Source organism: Podarcis raffonei, chromosome 8 (genome assembly GCF_027172205.1).
Source record: "Podarcis raffonei isolate rPodRaf1 chromosome 8, rPodRaf1.pri, whole genome shotgun sequence".
Taxonomy (NCBI): Eukaryota; Metazoa; Chordata; class Lepidosauria; order Squamata; family Lacertidae; genus Podarcis; species Podarcis raffonei.
Window position 1 is genome coordinate 89,863,289 of NC_070609.1, and position 20,043 is coordinate 89,883,331.

Consider the following 20,043-nt stretch of genomic DNA (forward strand, 5'->3'; position numbering starts at 1 on the left):
CGCGCGGAGTGCCGCTAGTGCGGGGGTTTCTTGGCTGTGAGGGAAGCGGAGGGCGGCAGGCTGGAGCCACCCGGAGCGCGTCGCCTCTCAGTCCGCTAGGCCGCTGGGCGCGGGTCGCCCCTGGCAACCGCGAGAGGGGCCGGACGTCGCCAGGTGAGTCGGTGCTGAAGGTCGCCCGCCGGTTCCACCGCAGAACAGCGAGTGGAAGCGGCGACGGCTGCAGCCTCCGGGCGGGAGGGCTCGGGAGTCGGTGCCGCCGAATTCTCGGGGAGGCCCCGGCCAGAGTTTGGCGGGAAGAGGCTCCTCAGGAAGAACCGGCACGCGAAGCCCCTCGCGTCTCCCCCCGTTAAGCGGCCTGGGCCTGTTTCCTTCCCTGCCCAGCCTGCGGGGCTCGCCCTTCTTTCCTCCCCTTTAGCCCAGAAGTGGAGCTTCTGCGTGCGGGGCCCTCTTGCCTCATTCTGCACGCCTCTCCGTGGAATGCTAGCACACGCCTAGGCGAGAGCGCAGATCGCGGCCGCGACAGGTGGGTGCGTAGCTGGGGGCCGGAGTTGAGCGGCTTAGCGGGCCACGTGATTTTGTTACTATGTTGTGTGTGTTTTTATACTGTGATTAGGACAGTTTCTGGTTTTCGATATCACGGTATAATGCCAGCTAAACAACAATATCTCGATATATCACCATGTCTGAAATAAGGTTGGAGCTTATAATAATCTAGGAAAATATTGAAAAGAATAAAAAATCTAAAATTGATGTGTATAACTAAATGGAAAATTACGCAGTGATAGCATGTTTAACTAAACCATTAAAGATTTCTGGAGAATCTGTTACTGTTCTGTTAAGGGCTTTATATACCCATAGTTACACCTTGAATTTGGCCCTGTAACAAATTGGGAACTGGTGTAGATCAAGTTTAGAAAGTCAGGTAGACAGTCTAGGTTCCACATGGCACCTAGTTACAGATGGTCATCCAACCTCTGCTTAAAAACCCCCAAGGAAGGAGAGTGTACCACGTCCCTGCTTCCTGCTTGCCAGGTCTGCAGTGCATTCTCAATACATTACAAGGTGAAAAAATATGAAACCTTTATCGCAGTCTAGAGTTCATACCGGTAAGAGACAAAATATCAATATATCGCACACCCCTAACTGTGATCCTCGGATGAAGGGCAGTATAGAAATACAGTAAATAAACAGAATAATGATTAGGGTTGCAGGGTGGCATTAGAGTAGACCCCTGTTGAAATTAATGGACCTGACCAAGGCCACAGTTACACTCTACATTTCTGGTGCTGTAATAGGATTTAAAACAGTCATGGCTTCTCCCAAAGAACTATGGGAGCTGTAGTTTGTTAGATGTGCTGAGAGTTTTTGGGAGGCCCCCTATTCCCCTTGCAAAGGTGCAATTTCTAGAGTTCTCTGGGAAGGATTGGTTGTTAAACCATTCTGGGAATTGTAGTGCCTGATGTGGCTGTAGAAACCAGTATGGGGCAGACATGCTTTGTTGCAGCTGGGGCAGATGAAGGTTTTGCTGGTGCATATGCACCATGGTGGTTCTTCTTTGTGCATTGCTGAGTAAATACATTCTTACTGCCTGTCTCTAGGAGCTGCTGTCATCTGCAAGGGATTCCCCCATGGAGGGGTTAATGTTGCCAGCCTTCACAGTAATTAAGTACTGTATTCCTGGTTCACTCTGAAAATCTGTAGCATTTCTTTTTCTCCTCTAGTGAATTGGGTGCAGTTCCTATGCCACTAAGAAGGCTGATCTAGAGATTTGGACCTAGATTCCCGAAGGAAGCTTTGCTATTTACTTGCTTTATGACCTAAGGAATATTGTTCTTCGCTTCCGTTCTTTGTTGTAACCATCTCATGTGCCAGTAAACACAAAGCCTTTATAAATAATTTGCAAATTTAAATATTTCCATGTAAAGAATTTGGGGGAAAGCAATTTTTTGGTGTTTTTGTTTACTCAGAACTTTATCAGCAAACAAAGTAGCCCAAATAAAGATTATTAGTGGTTTGCAGGCAGGAGGATCTAGGCTGTATCCAACAGTCATACTTAGTAGACCCCTTTAATTTCATTATTCCATTAATTTCATTATTCCATTAATTTCAGTGGGTTTCCACTGAGTAGAATTTAGTTGCTTACTACCCTCTGTCCAGGAGGCACAAAAGGCCTCAAAAGACTTACAGGAGGAAGGGTCTTTGCACCTGACTGGATGGGTTGGAGGGCTTCTGTAAACTTAAGGCATGCTAATGTCTAATCTTAAAAGCAGCTGTATTAAAACCCAAATTTTCTGTGACACCTGAAAGAATTAGGCTGCACTTATTTGGGACTAATCTCCATTCAACTCACAATGTAGGTTAGGGCTGTAAGTGGCTTACTGTGGTCCTGTCAAAGAATCAATGGCTGCTTGTCAGCACAGAATTGCGAAGGCTGATTGGAATGTCAGTTTTAAGATTGCACCCAGAGCTTCCTGCTCCTGTCCACAAACTTCTTAGCCATTAAGGGACTAACAGGTTTGTGCTTGGGATCAGCTACACCAGCTGAAAGAGAAAAGCAATTGCTGCTCATTTATCTGTTACCTTAATATTCTTGTGCAAACCCTGAAGCAATCCTGGGTGAGGGCGTTCCATTGCAGCTGCTGCAGAATACCTTGTATGCAAAAAGATGCCTGTCAAACACTTCTTCCTCTTTCATGCTTAGAGTACAGACGTGACTATTAATGGTCCTGCACCAGGGTCATTGCTGGGTGATTCTTAAGCTTAGGCTGTTTGAAAGACTGAAAGCTAATGCTGCTAATGCAGATTACCTGCCAGGTTTTGCTGTATTGTGAAAGCAAGGTGGAGCTGGGAGAGAGCCTGTTTATTTTTGGCTCCTTCTCTGATTGGAGAGGAGGTCAAATCACTGGAAAATTGTGGGAGCGTGTGTCTCCAGTTTGATAAGCAGAATTTCTGGCAAAGGAATGCAGTGAACAATTGCCCCTTTCATTTGATTTGTGTAGTTTGGTGGTGTTTATTCTATTTCTTCCCCGCAAGCCATATCAATGATTCTACTGCTTTTGGGGAGACATGTTTTTTTAGACAAGCTACTTGCTCAAATCTTGGAAGCAAGCTTTCAAAATGACACTTTTCAGACTAATCCCCCCTCCACCTTTTCTGTATTCTTCCTGTTGACTATTACTGTGCTGGCTGACAGAAGCTAATCATTAATTTGTATGTTTTCTTGTGGATCTGCCTGGTATCCACTTGAAGAAAAACTGTGCTTGAACAGAAGGGAAGGTTAGAAACCACAGATTCAAACAATGCATGAGCTGACCTATCTGCTGGTGTATTATAAATTTCCTGGCCACCTTCTCTTTTGGCCTAAATGAGCTTGCTTAGTCTAATTTCAAGCAACTGAGTAAATTTTGTTTTAAAATAAATAGAATGACTTAACGGCAATTGTGCTTTGGGAATAACAGCACACTAATCCTCTTGGTTGTGCTATATGTTAATTGGATGAAGTGGCTTGTGATTTCATCTATAAAACACAGCAGGGCAAAATAATTTTTTAGAAACTTTGCTATGCAGTAACACAGAAAAATCATGCATGCTCACACTGAACAAAGCAAGGGTCTGTTATGGTGAGAGCTTTTAAAAATTGCATTACTGTCATTCAGGTAACTGAAATTCCATAGTTGCTCTTCATCTATTTGATGTTAGTGAGGTAAATAAGTTTTCTGTCAAGGTTTTGATGGACTGTTGGTGGGAGGTAGGGGTGCTTTCCAATGTGGCTACACTTGCTGCTTTGATCCTTTGGTGGCTTTTGGAAGCCTAGCGTGAGACTAAAGCCTGGGAACGGCAGAGCTGCAAAGTTAGTAGGGCATATTCTAAGCACGTAGGTGTGAAAGACTTCTGTTGGCATCTTTTGTGACTAATTTTCTGTTCTGATCTCTCTTCCCAAGTCCGTGAGGCTTGGCAGGAATGTTCCACCCACTTCATTGGAGGCCTCCCTCCAGCATTTATTCCTACTACACGAATACTGCCCGCTTCATCGGCTACAAAGGGAAACTACAACTTGTTTGGCAAAATGAGAAGTCATTGAAAGACAGGTACCAGTGGCTGCTCACCTGGCTACGGAAAGGAACAGAGCAATGTCCAAGGCAGAAAAACCTCCTCTCGCTGCTGGCCAACCAGTGCAGCTATGTGACCGGCCAAAGGGTCCAGCGTGCTCAGCAGATTGGACAGCTGTACAGTAACATCTACTCTGAGAGAACACGCAAAAGCCTCTTCAGCTCCTTGTGGCGCAAGTTCCTAGGGCGTTATACCAGTGCCTGCAAGCTGATGGCAGCCGTCACAGGTGTGTTCTTGTGGGAAGAGGAGAGGATCAAAGAAGAGGAGCTGAAAAGGTGGGTCTTAATTTTCCTTCTAAGGGCCATTATAGGCAGAAAACATTGTGTGCTCTTTAATTTTGTGGATAACATGGCATATTCCTTTTATTTCTGTTTTCATGTTTTGCTCTGAAATTAGTATTTCAGTTTCTTTGATCTGTATTTTTGGAGGCAGATGAGGTGGAATATTTACGTCGTGGTTCCCTCCCAAATAAATGGTTGTTGCTCTATGGATGACAAATTTTATCTTTTTCTCTGTCAAATGAAACTTGTGACTGAGTTGGGGAGGGGGAGCCTTGTCCCTTTAGTGGCACAATAGTTCTTCCGGGTCTACTGGACAACAGTGGGGCAAGACTGACCAGCTCCTGGCTTGGAGGACTGGCCAGTGATTCTTTTATAGTGTCCTTTGAATAATAGGGCTGTGTGTAATCTTGCTGCAGTTTGAAGTTGGCATTCCTGTTAATTGGTATTCAAAAAAATTATAAGTCATCCTTGGCTAGGAATATTTAAATACTCAAGCAAAGTGATAATAGGTAGAGAAGTGATAGATGGGTAGTAATAGGTGCGATGGCTTATGGCTTACAGTCAAGGTGCAGAGGTTTCATCATCCTACATAGTCTCAAATAGCTGAAATTGTGTTTTCTAAACTTCTGTCAGGAGCCGGAGTCAGGCATAGTTCAGCAATAAAGCACCCGGCTTCATTTAAGTTACCTCTATTCAAAGAAACCAAAACAGTACAGGCTTTTCCCCAGCAGGTCTTTCCCAAATTGTGGCAGTTGTGGAGACTAAAGATCCCTGCCTTTCCACCGCTGTCTAAGGTTCCTTCCCCAGCAAACTAAGGCTCCTTCGTCTCGTTTCTCTATGCTCCACCCTCTTCATTTCTCTGCGTCTTCTAGGACACCAGGGGGAAAGAGAGCTGTTCACAGCAGGACCAGCTTGCCTCCGCTTGCTCATTGAGCCCTGCTACCTCTTCAGCTTCTGACACATCCTCCCCCCAATCTGCTCCCTCTTCTCCTTTTGACCACCTGTCCCCTGGCTCTGAGCCTTCTTCCTGTGGGGGTTCCCCGACTGGGCCTCCTACCACTTCTCTGCATCCAACCAGTCCATGACAACTACGTATCTATTTTGAACACCAGTAAATGTTTCTATGATTGGTTGGCTCTAGATAGGTTGGCCTAACAATTTAGCACTAGTTAACTTTCCTTTTAAAATCTACTACTTTTTTCTTCACTATACTATTTACCCCCTGGTGCATTTTTTTAAAAAAACCAGAAGTGTTCTGCTCAGATGTGTGGCTTTTTGGATTATTATTGCCTGTATTGTACATTTTTTTTGGGGGGGGGGGTCAATTCCAGATTTAGTAGCGGGTATATAAGGTCTGTTGAGAATCTCCCCTGACCTCAACGGGGCATCTTTAAATGAAACATCCTGTGCAGTTGTCCACAGGCAGTGAAGGATAGACTACAGACTCTGTATTTGGAAATGGCTAATCTCCAAAGGCTAGACTGTAATTTGTGAAGGAGGATGTTACCCTAACTAAATCTCATCCGGATGACTATGAGTCTGCCCTTTAAAAGTGTTTGGAAACTTTAGTTGGTCCTGAATGCTGAGGACAGGGTCCATTTTGGAGGGCACATGACTCTATTGTTTGAATAATATAACTGACATTGGAGGCATTTCCAGGGGAAAAAATCACAGTGCTTTTTATGGCTTTTAAAGCCTCTAATGGCTTAGGATCAAGATACTTGATGGATTCCCTTCCCCTGTATGGAAGTGCCTCGCTTCTAAGATTTTTGGGAGAGACTAAGGTATCTGTGGACTGCAAACATTTGAAGTGAGGATGTATAATAGGGCCTTTACAGCGGCTACACCAAGAGTTTGAAACTCCTTCCCAAGGGAAACCCAGTCCGTCACCCTGGGCAACTGTTTCTTCCATAAAATGGGTGCCCCGGGAAACTGCAAGCATAACATCTGATGACCGTTTCCAAAATAATAATAAAAATGACAGGTTTTAAAATCCAAATTGCCTGAGTGTTCCTATCCTTCCAAAAGCCTGGGCAAATAAAAATGTCTTCAAATTCTGCCTGAACATATTCAGATCAGGAAAGTGCCTGATCTACCAGGAGAGGGAATTCAGAGACAGGGTGCTGCCGTGGAGAAAGTCCTCTCAGATTTGCCCCCTCCTTGCCATCTGCTGTAATAGAAAACTGCAAGCTGGGGCATACATTGAACTTTTTGTTCAAGTAGGTCTTTGACTTGAGGGGGTGATTGTTTGCCTTCTGCAGATTTTTATTAGTGGCTGCTCTCTTATTTTGTTCTGTTGTTGTTTGAGGGCAGGGTTGGGGGGTACATTGCGTGTGCTAGCTGTCATGTGTGTACAGTGTGGGGAGCTTGGGTACACATTTAATAATACTAATGTTGTCCTGAAGGAGCAATGTGGCTTACTTGATGTTTGATTGTGGGGAGGAATGGCAGGATTTCCCAAAAGGTGACTCCATAATGTTCCACAAACATTGGGCCATGTTGAGGCCTCTTTGGACTTCACAAGTGTTCCCCTCCCTTGCAACCATCCTAGTCAACCTCTTTATTTGAGCACTAGATAGGAAGGAGTTTTACTCCTCTGATTGGTTATTTGGGATCAGAATTGTTCTATTAACTCTTGTCATGAGTAGCTGTGTGTGTATGAGTACGCTTGCAAACATTTAGCTAATTATGGTAAAGAGTGGACCACGATAGATGGGGTGAGTGATTAGTATCTGGGATAAAAAGAATGGAGTCTGGTTTACAGTATTTCAACAGCAGCAAAAACAACCTAGGAGAATCCTCCTTGGATGATGTGTTTAGTAGCCTGTAAAACCAACTGCACTGTCAATGGAAACTTTTTGCAGCTGTTAAGTGGCAGATGATATTGTGGGAACAGGATAGGTCTGCATATCTCTTGGGGATGATGAGATGATGGTGGTAGGAGTAGTAACAATAATAATAATTTTATTATTTATGCCCCAGCCAGCCTGGGCGTCTTCCAACACATATAAAAACATAATAAAATGCCAGACATTAAAAGCTTCCTGATACAGGGCTGCCTTCAGGTGTCTTATAAAAGTTGTGTAGTTCTTTATTTCCTTGACATCTGAAGGGAGGGTGTTCCACAGGGAGGGCGCCACTGCCAATAAGGCCCTCTGCCTGGTTCCCTGTAATTTCACTTATTGCAGTGAGGGAACCGCCAGAAGGCCCTTGGAGCTGGACTGACCTTGAACCATCTTCATTCTCCCAATAAGAGATGTAAAATAGGACTGGCAGTTCCTCCCCTTAAATCCCAGTTTGAGGGGATTTTGCTGTTTGTCTTGCAGAGGTGCAGTTTATTTTCAGTTTAAACTATCTTTGCAAGCAGAAATATGGCTTCCCATGCCCTCTCTTGACTTGCCTTCGCACTGATTTCTAAAAGTATTTAATATGCCACATAACAACAGTTTTCTGTAAGTGACTTAACTGTTATAAAAACATTGAAATCATTACGTCCACCAGTGATTCATTAAGTTAATAACCAGCAATAGACCCATCACTCTAATCTATCTCTAATTCTCTTGCAAAACATGTCTCTCCCGTATTGGTCTCTGCAGCCACAACAGGCACTGTAACTCCAACGGTTTGACTTTACCCCAGATGGTGCACTCTTCCATTGTTTCTTGAGGCAGACGGATGCCAACAACAACCTAGAGGTAAAAACCTGGGAATGGCTGGCTTGCCTTCCAGACCCTCCTCCTCCTCTTGGATCCCAAGATGCTGCAAAGCACCTGCATCAGACATCTCTGTGTGTCAGACATCTGTGTGGTGGACTCTCTCTCCCTTTGTGACCCCTAGTGTTCTTCAAAGATTTGATGGCAGCACCCTCTTAATGATTACATTCATGAATCTGGTTCAGAGATTAAAAGCGTGAAGGAAGCTAGCTATTCATGGTGCATGTTTGGCATGCAATCTCTCTCTCTCTCTCTCTCTCTCTCTCTCTCTCTCACTCACACACACACACACACACACACACACACAGAGTTTTAGCATGTCCTACTGCAGACTCTGCAAAAGTGCTCAGCTGTAGCCTTTTGGAAGCATGTTTGGTTGGCCTCTGGGACTTACAGCTGAATTGGGAAATTTCAATGAAATTTCAGCTTCATTAGTTTGCTGGTGTGAGTGGCTTTTTGCTACCCTGCCTCCTACCATCAAGATGGACTGCAGTCTTCAAGTATGTGCCTGTAAGGGGGTGGTGGCTGGTAAGAGCTTTTTGTACTGCAATGAGGCTAACTTTACTCAAACTCACCATAAATAGTGTTTAATATTTTGACATGCTCTCAGCTTTTATAGAGAGGAACTTGTTTATCATTGTGTTGGAAAACCTGTTCTTGACCCAGTCTAAAGGGATCTTCTGGGTAACCTTTTCAGACATTAGCATACAGTGGTACCTCTGGATGCAAACGGGATCCATTCTGGAGCTCCGTTCGCATCATGAGCAGAACGCAACCCGCGTCTGCGTGTGCGTGTGACGTCATTCTGAGCGTCTGCGCGTGCACAAGTGGCGAAACCCGGAAGTAACCTGTTCTGTTACTTCTGGGTCGCCGAGGGATGCAACCTGAAAAGATTTAACCCGAAGTGTCTTTAACCCGAGGTATGACTGTATTGCTGACTTCAGCTCTCTGCATGTTTAAGCCTTGTGTAAATGTTTCATCGGGGACGCGGGTGGCGCTGTGGGTTAAAGCCTCAGCGCCTAGGACTTGCCAATCGAAAGGTCGGCGGTTCGAATCCCCGCGGCTCGCCAGATGCAGCTTGTCACGCTGGCCACGTGACCCGGAAGTGTCTTCGGACAGCGCTGGCCCCCGGCCTATAGAGTGAGATGGGCGCACAACCCTAGAGTCTGTCAAGACTGGCCCGTATGGGCAGGGGTACCTTTACCTTTACCTTTAAATGTTTCATCCTTTGTGTAATCATGCTCAAGTTGCAGTGTACCAAGAGGCCACCTGAAACCAGCTGGATGATAGCACTTGCTTTTGTTAAGGCTTCTGTCTCTAGTAACCAGGTCAAGATTGTACTCTTCTTATCTTTTCTAGCAGCTTCCAAAATAACATAGTATCAGTGTCTTCCTTTGCTGCCATCATCAACCTGTTTTTGGTGGGCTGTGAGAATTACACAGCTGATGAATGACTGACAAACAAACAAACAAACAAACAAACACATTATGTAATAAAACCTCTATGAAGCTTCAATTCTGGGCCCTCTGCTAAGAAGTATTAGATTGCCAGGCGCTAGAGATGCAGCCTTCTCAGTAGTGGCCCCATGCTTACGGAATTCCCTCTCTAAGTAGCTACATTTGGCCCCTACATGGATTACTTTAAACTGGTAGCTATCTGCCACTGTTGTTTTAGTTTGCTATTTTTGCTGCATGCATTTATGTGTATGTTCTCTTGATATTATACTTCTCTGACAATATCTCTTTTAGATGTGTTACTGTATAATGCTTTCATTTTTTAACAGTTTGTAATGTATTCTGGATTGTGTTTTGAGTTGCCTTGAGTGGAGCAACCCTGAAAGGCAGCCTTTAAGTACCTAAATAAAAAAATACCTTTATCCTTGAGGATAGAACTGTACAAGAGCTAGGTGTGAATAAATTAGTGCAGAGGCCCAGCAACCCAGGATGGAGCTGTGCAAACTCCATTGAAGTGAATAAGATTTGGGCAAGAGTTATCTTGTCCAAGTGTCATAGGATCATGGGAGCAGCCACAGAGTCAAGACCACTGCTCCCTCTAGTTCAGTGTTTCCTACACTGCTTAGTAGTGGCTCTCCATTATTTCAGACAGGATTCTCTCTTAGCCCTAACTGGAAGTGCCAGGGATTGAACCGGTGATCTTTTGCATGCAAAGCATGTGTCCTACCGCTAAGCTAGGACCCCTCCAATACTTAGTAATCCTTCTACCTAGGATTTTGTGACACATCTTTTGCAACTGGACTACCCTGCAAAACACCTGATTCACCTGGCAGCAAAAATATTTTTTATTATATTCTATATTTTATTTATTTTGATGCCGGGTGAATCAGGGCGTCTGCAGGGCAGCGTGGCAGCAAAAGACACATCTTTTGCTACCTTGCAAAACTCCTGATTTGCACAGCTGCAAAAAAGAAATGTATTTTTGCTGCTGCGCTGCTGGGTGAGTCAGGTGTTTCGCAGGGATAGCATGGCAGCAAAAGACGCACATCTTTTGCTGCCGCTATGTCCAGCAGACCAGCTCACTGCAGCCAGGCAGGTGGAGATGCTAGGCACAAAGGGTGGTGCCCAGCTAGTTTGGAACACTGGATAGACACGATTGAAAACGCTCCCACCACAGGATACCCATTCCTCCAAAACAAACTTAGGAAAACCATCCACTATTTCATCACACAGTCCAAAATCTCCTAACAAAAACTTGATGAGCCAAAGGCTTATATTGCCTAACAGACTTCTACAAAAATAATAAACCCATACTGACACAAGAAATACAGGACAAACTAGGGGACACCCAAATGCCCTGGCTCACACACTGCCAACTGCATGCTTCTTAAACAACCCAGCAGTAAAAACAGCAGCCACTAAGCCTTTGACCACCTTTGAAAACCTTCTGCTGACAGTAGAGGGACATGGCAAGGGGATGGCATCCACAATGTACAAAGACTGCTCCAGAATCCTACAAATCCCCTCATCTCAATCAAAAAACAATGCAAGCATGACATAGGCTACAAAATAAACTCTACCCAATGAACTAAACTCTGGTCTAAACCTCCCTTTAAATCCATCTTAGCCAAAAGAAGGGAACTCACCTTGAAACTTACCTATACTGTAGATATTACATAACACCATGTAAGTTGGCGCTGATACACCCAGGAACCTCACCAAAATGCTGGAGAGGCTGCACCTCTATCAGTACATATCTCCACGTGTGGGATTGCCCCAAAATTCAACCCTTTTGGACACCAGTCCTACAATAAATATGCAAAATAACTAAACAGGTATTAGAAGCCACCCCATAACTAGCTCTGTTGAATATTTTCCAAGATGGGCAAGGATGTCAGGGATTCTTAAATGAAATAAATGATAATACTGGAAATGGGTTTTATTACACAACACAATTGTGGACTTGGTGCTGTTCATGCATACATCCTGCTTGCAGCTTCCACACAACATTGGCCCTCATAAGAATGCCACCCCATTCCCCATCCCAGTTCTAAACCAAAGAATCAGAGTGATTATGGTAATCTAAGCTGTCCTGATAGGTTGAATCAGACTGAGTAAGCCCTGACTGATGATGATTGTTGTCCTCCTTTCATCACAAGGTCTGCAGAAGAGATGAAACGCATGGAAGAAATCAATGTGTTCCAGAGTAACAAAGGAATGAGCCAGACACAGGAGCCAAAGGACGCAGGTTCTGTTTCCAGGGAGCAGAGCTGGGAAATGGTGATGGACAAGAAGCACTTCAAGCTATGGCGGCGCCCAATTGGAGGGACTCATCTGTATCAGTACCGAGGTAGTTCCTGCTTCCTGGATTTCCTACTTGGAAGCCCATTTGTGTGGCAAGAACACTTGAAAAAACAACAGCAAACTTGTTAAGGGGCTTTCAGAAGAACACAGACAAAAAAAGGGGATAAAAACAGTTATTTTTAACCTGGGCTGGGTTCAAGGCCTTTTTTTTAATCAGCAGAAACAAATGGAAAAGTCTCTGCATTTGGGTGGGGGGGGGGAGAGAAATGCACAGGAAATGCAGTACCCCTCGGTCCTTGCCCCCAATTCCTTGAGCCCCTTGCTTGCTGGAGAGTTCCAGGGAGACCCTTGCTTGTGCTGCAGTTTGGATGAGGAAGGAAATGGCAGGAGGGACACCTGCAGTTTATTTCTTAGCCAGGCTGGAGGCTGTGGGTAGCTTTTCTCACCAGAAGGCAAGCAGAGTGAGGAAATTTGGTGTGGACACCTGCTTGTTCAGGGGAAACACCATAGAGGATGCATGGTTTACAAGTTTGCTGGTAGCTGTAGAGTTAGTCTGCAGGTGGACATGAATTGGAAAAGTGGCACCGGCTTATGGGCACTATGTAAACACACATTAGAATTGTAAACAGCAAGAAAAAAAGATGTCATCTTCATGGGAGGGTGGGGCTGGAGACTTGCTTGATGAGAAGCAAAGAGATTAGCATGTACAGAGTAACTGAAATCCCTGCATTAATCGTAGTAGTAGTATTATCACTGCCAGCAGTAAACTTGTTAGTCACTTATTGTTAAACTTATTAGTTGTATTAGACTTACATTTTAACAAAAACATAAATGCATTATACTGTAGAAAAACCATCATATAGAACATTAACAATTTACAAAAACAATTCATGTCTTGTCGTTCCTTTGTAGTCTTTGGGACATACACAGATGTGACACCTAGGCAGTTTTTCAATGTGCAAGTGAGTATTTTCATCCCTCTTCCATGCCCCTCACTGACTGAAGGATGTCTCTAATGTAGCCTTCACCAACCTGGTGCCCTTGGACTACACCTCCTGTCCATTTTGTGCTGGTTGAAGGTGATGGGAATTGTCTAAAACACCTAGAGGACTCCAGTTTGGCAAAGGCTGGTGCAATGAAGATTCAACTCATATTGTGTTTTGAATGCCCCTGTTCTTGCTGCTGTTCCTGTTCTTTGAGATGTCCAACTACTAGGGGGAGTGTCAAGGGCACCAGAATGCAGTGATCTCAATTTCCTCTGCCAGGAGCACCAGCAGCCAACAATCCTGGCTGCAGTAATTGGTCGTGGTTGGTGGGAGAGCCAAGATGAAGTGCAGCTCCACCTTTCCTAATAATAATAATAATAATAATAATAAATTTTATTTATACCCCCGCCCTCCCCAGCCAAGGCCGGGCTCAGGGCGGCCAACAACCAATAATAAAAACGAGTTGAATGAATACAACTTAAAATCAAGATTAAAATACAACGTTAAAACATTAAAATGCAGCCTCATCACAGGAGGACAAAAGAAAAAGAAAGAGGGGGAGGGAATCAAATTGACTCCAAGCCAAAGGCCAGGCAGAACAACTCTTGTCTTACAGGCCCTGCGGAAAGCAATCAGATCCTGCAGGGCCCTGGTCTCATGAGACAGAGCGTTCCACCAGGCCGGAGCCAGTGTTGAAAAAGCCCTGGCTCTGGTTGAGGCTAATCTGACTTCCTTATGGCACGGGACCTCTAGGGTGTTGTTATTTATGGACCTTAAGGTCCTCCGTGGGACATACCGGGAGAGGTGGTCCCGTAGGTACGAGTGTCCTAGGCCGTGATGATGTCCTAGGCATCATCCAAATGATGCCTCCCCCAGGTTTTCTGTGCCTTTGGACATGTCTGGCCATTCCTCCTCTTCTGTAAATGGGGATCCTGAAAGCTTTGTACTAAATGCTAGTACCTTCTTTTGCTCCCTATAACTGAGTTCTGATTCTTACTTGCATTCCTTGGAAATAAAGGGAAACTGGACTCAGAGTTAATACCTTTTGTAGCCAAGGTGAGGGTCTTTGGGACAAGCTTCTCCACCTGGCGCTGCAAGCTCAAGTGACATCGCTTCATTGCCTCCCCTGGGTGTTTGAAATGCAGATTAATCCAGGAGGCATAAAACCCATCTTGCCTCTTAGTGAATTGTCACAGTATTTCATCATTTCTTAGTTGGCACTTCGACAAGTGAGAAACAAATTGTAGGATCATCTCAAGGGAACTCTTCTGGATTCTTATCTTCTAGCTGGATACAGAATATCGAAAGAAATGGGACTCACTAGTCATCAAACTGGAGGTGATTGAGAGAGACCAGGACACTGGATCAGAGGTTATTCACTGGGTAACTCATTTTCCGGTGAGTGTTTCTTTCTCTGGCTTCCATATAATGACACTGGTGTGTTGATGGCAGCGGCTCCAGGATAACAGCTGTGTCTTCCTCCTTTCAGTATCCAATGTACTCGCGGGACTATGTGTATGTGCGACGGTACAGTGTGGACCAGGAGAACAATTTGATGGTGCTTGTCTCACGGTAAGGGATCCTGGGCCAGGTGGAAGATACAGCTGCATTTATTCTGCAAATTAAACTTCTCTATAGAGCTACTTACTTTGCATAATTCTGTCCTCAAGGTTTGGAGAGGTTATGGGGGGAAATGCTGGGAAATGAAAGGCGATGAAGACATGAAAATTGCATCTGGAGGTATAATCTACTTGCCCTACAGCTGGTTGCACCTGATAATACCTATATGTTTGAGATATATTTATATTGTAATACTTTTTGATTGGTTTAGATGAACTTTCCTCACTACTCTTCTAAAAATCTTTGAGCTGTGGAATACATTCAACTTGCAGTATTTTAATATATTTGTTTGTTTATTTAATATATTTGTTTCCATTCTGTTTCAGTTTAATTATTTTTAATTATTACCTTTTATATGTATTTAGCTTTTCATATTTTATCTACATTAACTTGTGTAAGCCACCTTGAATCCCAGTTTGGGGAAAGGTGGGACATATATTCTTACTCAGATTATAATATTTATTTAACTGTGATGAATTCTGCACATAGAGCTGAGGGGAATTTTGAAGTTTTTTTCCTGAAATGTTCCTTTCTCTTGTTTGGTTGCCAGAGCGGTTGAACACCCAAGTGTCCCTGAAGATCCTGAATTTGTCCGTGTTCAAACCTATGAATCGCAAATGGTTATCCGCCCTCACAGTTCGTTTGATGAGGTGAGTGCCCAACTTTTACAGGAGAAAGTTTGTTTGGGTGGTTTTTCCAGAACTATCTACCCAAGAGGTGAGACTGAACCAAGTGGTAGTCATTGAATTAAAATACCCAGTTTTTTAAACTGTGTTGAGTCTAACTTCTAATGTGCCCTGTATTGGATGACTTTTGGAGAGACCCATATCAAGGCCTCAGAGTATGAAAATGCATTTGGAAGGTCCCCTCACCTAGAACACTGTGGCTGATCTGAATTCCTACAGAGGTGCTGAGTGTGTCTTGAAAAGGGGTGATTACCGTATTTTTCGCTCTATAACACGCACCCAACCATAACACGCACATAGTTTTTAGAGGAGGAAAACAAGAAAAAAAATATTCTAAACTTAACAGTGGATGTATGATTTTTGTGGTTCATGCTGTGGCCACAGACATGTGATCTGACGGTGAGGTTGGGGTAGCCCAATGCAAAAATCCTGAGGATCCATATGGATCCATGCTTTGTAACCATGTTTTTGCACAACTGCGGCCCCAGGCAACAGTGGGTGTGTGATTTTTTTGGTGCAAGCTGTAGCCATGGACATGCTCTGTGATCTGATGGTGAATTTGGGGTGACCCAGTGCAAAAATCCTGAGGATCCATGTGGATCCGTGCTTTGTAACCACGTTTTAAGTGGGGAGGGAAGGAAAAGCACTCAAGGGACAAGGAACATGCGTGGGGTGTGTGGAGAAGGATGTTGTTAGTAATGCAGAAGAGGGGTATAAGAGGAGAAGGCTCCTCTCCTCTCCCGCTTTGCTCCTTTAAAGCAAGCAGGCTCTCTGTCCCTCTCTCCTCCCCACTCAGCGGCTCTTCTCCCGCTTTGCTGTTTCAAAGTGAGCCACGGAGGAGGGAAGGAAGGGGAACCATGGATCCTCTGCTCACGACTGCAGCAGATCCCCCCGCCATCCGTAGGCATTCGCTCCATAACACGCACAGACATTTCCCCTTACTTTCTAGGAGGAAAAAAGTGAGTGTTATGGTGCAAAAAATACAGTAATTTTCTATGGGCCTGTGATGCAGCAGCACCACTGCATAAGATTAGCCCACCTCGTCTAGCATCCTGATCCCACAGCGGCCAACCAGATGCCTCCTGTGGAAAGCACGAAAGGAGGATCTGACCTGAGCACAGCTGCACGCTCCCCACTTGAGATTCCCAGCAACTGCTATTCAGCGGCATACTAATAGTGGAGCATAGTGAGTGTGGCTAGTAGCCATTGATAGCCTTATGCTCAGTGATTTTGTCTAATCCTCTTCTCTTCATTTTGTTAAATTTCGACCTCCCAGGAAGGGCCTGCTAACTCCCTTTCTCTTTTCAGAATGGCTTTGACTACCTGCTAACATACAGTGACAACCCGCAGACAGTGTTCCCCCGGTACTGTGTCAGCTGGATGGTCTCCAGTGGTGAGTCACGGCATTGGGATATCTCAGTTTAACAGGCAAAAAAACCTCACACTATACTTGTTGACCAGAAGAACTCTCTGCCAGCAGATGTGTAATGCTTGCCATGGGATCAAAGAGTTCTCATTTTTCAAATCAGGATGCTGAAGAATGCCATCTCTGATAATTTTCCCTGCCAGAGACATGGATTAAATTATCAGTGACAAAATACTCCCTTTGTAATGGCAGGGACTGATGGTGAGGTGCAGTCTAAAACATCAGGAAGGCACCAGGTTGTCAAATGCTGCCTTATTAAACAAGGGCCATTCAGAGGGGTTTGACTTGAAGTGACTGCTGTGTTCCTTGGGGATTCCTTGGTACCTGCACCTTCCTGACATAAGCAGTCCTTTAGATCCTAAGATCAAAGGTCCTGATCCAGCATGATGGCTCGTAGGGCTGCATTGTTCTGCAGCACTGCTGGTCACTGTGCTTGGTGTTTGAGGGCTGTTTGCTTCTGTTTTAGAAAAATGATTCCTGAACCCTTAGATGCTTTCATCAGAGTGCTTTCACAGGAGATACTCATGCTGCCTTTTGAATTACTGCATATAACTTTTTAAAAGTACCAGTCACATCCAGATTTATGTGGAAGCAACTGCCCACAGACTTTGTGGGATTTGCCCTTGAGTTTGCCTGGGCTTAACGCCTCCCTCTATTAAAGCGCCAAAGATGCCACACTGTGGATGCCATGGGTATCGCATGTCCACATGGCAAAGTCAGAACCTTTTTCTTGTCTGTATTCGTGTCCTTAACAAAAGTATGTAATCCTTTTATGCTGAGAGTTTGATATGGGTTGACTTCTATGTTATTCTTCCTTTCTTTCCTTTTCAGGCATGCCAGACTTCCTGGAAAAACTGCACATGGCAGCTTTGAAAGCCAAGAACATGGAAATCGAAGTGAAGGACTATATCTCTTCTGCCAAGTCCCTGGAGTCTGGCAGCAATGACAGCAAGGAGGGGAAGGCCAGCATGCCCAGCCAGGATCACAAAGGTGAAGGGACCTGCAGTCCTATTCAGATAGACTATGCTTAAAGGAGAGTGCTCCCCAACCCTGCTCAGAGTTGGCAGCCCAAGCCTTTTCATTCTGCAAACTGGAAAGGATGAAGATTGCAGGGATGCCTTTGGGACCTTAGTTCAGCTGGTCACTTCCTGTCTCTATAACTCCTCCCTCTCCTGTGCCATCTCGGAAGAGGGCAGTGATCTTGCCATTGGAAGCCAAGCTCAGCAACTTTGTAAAGCAATTTTGTGTGCCACTTGTGTTCTGGTGATCTTCTTTTTCCCAGTGGGGATGTTCATGGCAAAAGTCTCTCTCCTTTTCTCTTCACACACATCCCCGCCATTCCTTTGGTGCTGCCAGATGCCTTTCAGAGGTGGCCCTGCAAAACCAGCAGGGCCACCATAGCCTTGACCCTTTTACAGGTACTGTGGCACATGAGCACCTGCAGTGCCTCCACTGGCATGTTGAGTGAAGCCAATCCAAAATACTTGTTGCTGGGCAGGAACTCTGCATCCTCAGTGGGGCCTGAATGCTTTCTTGGGGCCCTGTGTGTGCCACCTGTGCAGTGTGTTGCTCTGCTGCCAATGTGCCTTTTTCTCCTCTGGCACTACCGAATGCAGCTTCAGGCTGCGGGAAGCAGACACTGTCAGGCTCTGGGTCAGTGGTGTTGTTGCATCTCTGGCACCTGCATAGTGAAGGAAGACTATATTTTTATGCATCTTGTTTTGTCTTCTCCTCCTTGGCTTGATAACATTCAACAGCTACTGGCTCAAGTTCTGGCTGGAGTTATTCTACTCCCTTTGTCAAACTGATGGTAGCCCCAAATGTTTCATTTATAGTTGTTCGAAGCAGAAACAGGATCTGCTTGTGTCAACCGTAAATCAGTTGGTTTTCTCGGTTGATTTTGTCACTGGATTTGGAGAAGCCCCTATTAGCTGCCAACTTCTCTCTAATGTGTTTCCAGTGGTGGGGAGGAAATTGAGCTTCCTTTGGGAAACCCTTGAATAGAACTGGAATACCTGACATTAGTGTGTGTGTGTGCATCTCAGGTCAGAGTGTCTAACATGCTTTTGTTTTGTCATGAAAGGCTTTGAAACCATCTGTAAAAGTAGATTAGAAAGTAAAGTTTAACATCTTATAACACAAAAGGTTTGGTTTTCAGGAGAGGAGGGGGAGTTGAAGATACACATGCATCTGTCCTACATATTCTCAGTTTTTTTAATAACTTATCATTGGCTTGGTTTTCTTCCACAACCTAGAATGTACTAATTTGTGAGTCTCAACTTCTTCATTTATCGTTGAGGCTGGCGGGGGAGATGACATTCCTACATGCCTGCAATACAGGTGCACTACTGCCTTCGATTGTGTTCCGTGTGAAGCAAAGGCGTGTGCCAGTGTTCTCCTTCCAGATACAGGCACCATAAGCTGAATTGTCCTGAAGTGGGTCGTTGGTAAACACCCAGGGTACCTACTTCTGCAGTGAGAGGATTCTGCTGCTTTCACTGTCCTCAAAGAATGCAAAGTAGAATGAATCGCAAGTGAAGCTTGATGTTGTATATAAATATCCTCAAGGAACCACTTCTGTGCCAGTGAAAAATTGGGTGCATTTCCCGCCCTCTCATTCTGTGCATTGAAGCATGTGATGTCTTTTTAAGAAGCTTCATGTGGAGCAGAAAGGAGACAGCCAGGTTGTGTTGAGGAGATCCAGTGCTAAAATGAGAGAGCACCTCTTGGCTTGGCAGCTGAGAGTTTCAGGCGGCTGTATCTGGGGGGTGGGGTGGGATGAAATTGTGCATGAAGACCCCTTTGGTCTTGCTCTGTGGCCAGTTTGGCCTGTTAAACATAGCTACTGATGCTTTTAATTAAAGCTCGTGTTTTTATTAGAACCAAAGCACCAATAAAGGTAACCAGTTGGTACGACAACCTCATGAGTCGATCCTTTTTGGGAATGAATGGGACAAAACCTCTTTCCGCTAGAGCAATTTGGGTTTTTTTTGTTTGTGTGGAACATCTGTCACGTGCCCCATGCACATTTCTCTCTCCAAAAACAAAGGTGGTTTTAAGTCCTGGGGATTAAATGGAAATGCAGCGCTAGTTTCCTTGCTGCTCATCAGCAATGCAGTCGTGTATTGCACCTTCTCATACTATCACATCAAGACCTAAAAAAGGTCAGTCCACTGGCAGGAACATCATTCGAAAAGTTACGAAGGTGAGACTAGGGATATAGGACTTTGAAAGACTGAAAGGATGCCTCAGAGCTATCCTGTTACTTGTGAGTGACCTACGGAAATCCATCCTTCTCTGTGTCAGCAACAAATGACAACTGTGTACTGGAGCAATTCATGTGTTGTGACAAGAAAAAGCTGATTATGCAAATTTGCTATGAAGCCGTTTACGATTTTTCATTTCTTTGGCTTTGCCTTTCATGGAGAGAGGCAAGGAAGCTATTGCCCTAACGGCAAAAAGT

General features: G+C 44.7%; 1 protein-coding gene across 1 annotated transcript; it reads left to right on the plus strand.

Annotated features, from left to right (window-relative positions):
* Nucleotide 1: 1 nt before the first annotated feature.
* Nucleotides 2–19,499, plus strand: STARD7 (StAR related lipid transfer domain containing 7). Its single transcript, XM_053401497.1, has 9 exons — nucleotides 2–153; nucleotides 3,942–4,385; nucleotides 11,718–11,908; nucleotides 12,775–12,824; nucleotides 14,136–14,246; nucleotides 14,338–14,420; nucleotides 15,019–15,118; nucleotides 16,463–16,547; nucleotides 17,412–19,499. The coding sequence occupies exons 2-9, from the start codon at nucleotides 3,961–3,963 to the stop codon at nucleotides 17,609–17,611; spliced, it is 1,245 nt and encodes a 414-aa protein (XP_053257472.1). The 5' UTR covers nucleotides 2–153; nucleotides 3,942–3,960; the 3' UTR covers nucleotides 17,612–19,499.
* The last annotated feature ends 544 nt before the right edge of the window (nucleotides 19,500–20,043 follow it).

Coding starts and splice junctions, on each gene's coding strand:
- STARD7 (XM_053401497.1), top strand. CDS start 3,961: ATGTTCCACCCACTTCATTGGAGGCCTCCCTCCAGCATTTATTCCTAC. Junction 4,386..11,717: donor AAAGAAGAGGAGCTGAAAAG/GTGGGTCTTAAT, acceptor TTTCATCACAAG/GTCTGCAGAAGAGATGAAAC. Junction 14,247..14,337: donor ACTGGGTAACTCATTTTCCG/GTGAGTGTTTCT, acceptor TCCTCCTTTCAG/TATCCAATGTACTCGCGGGA.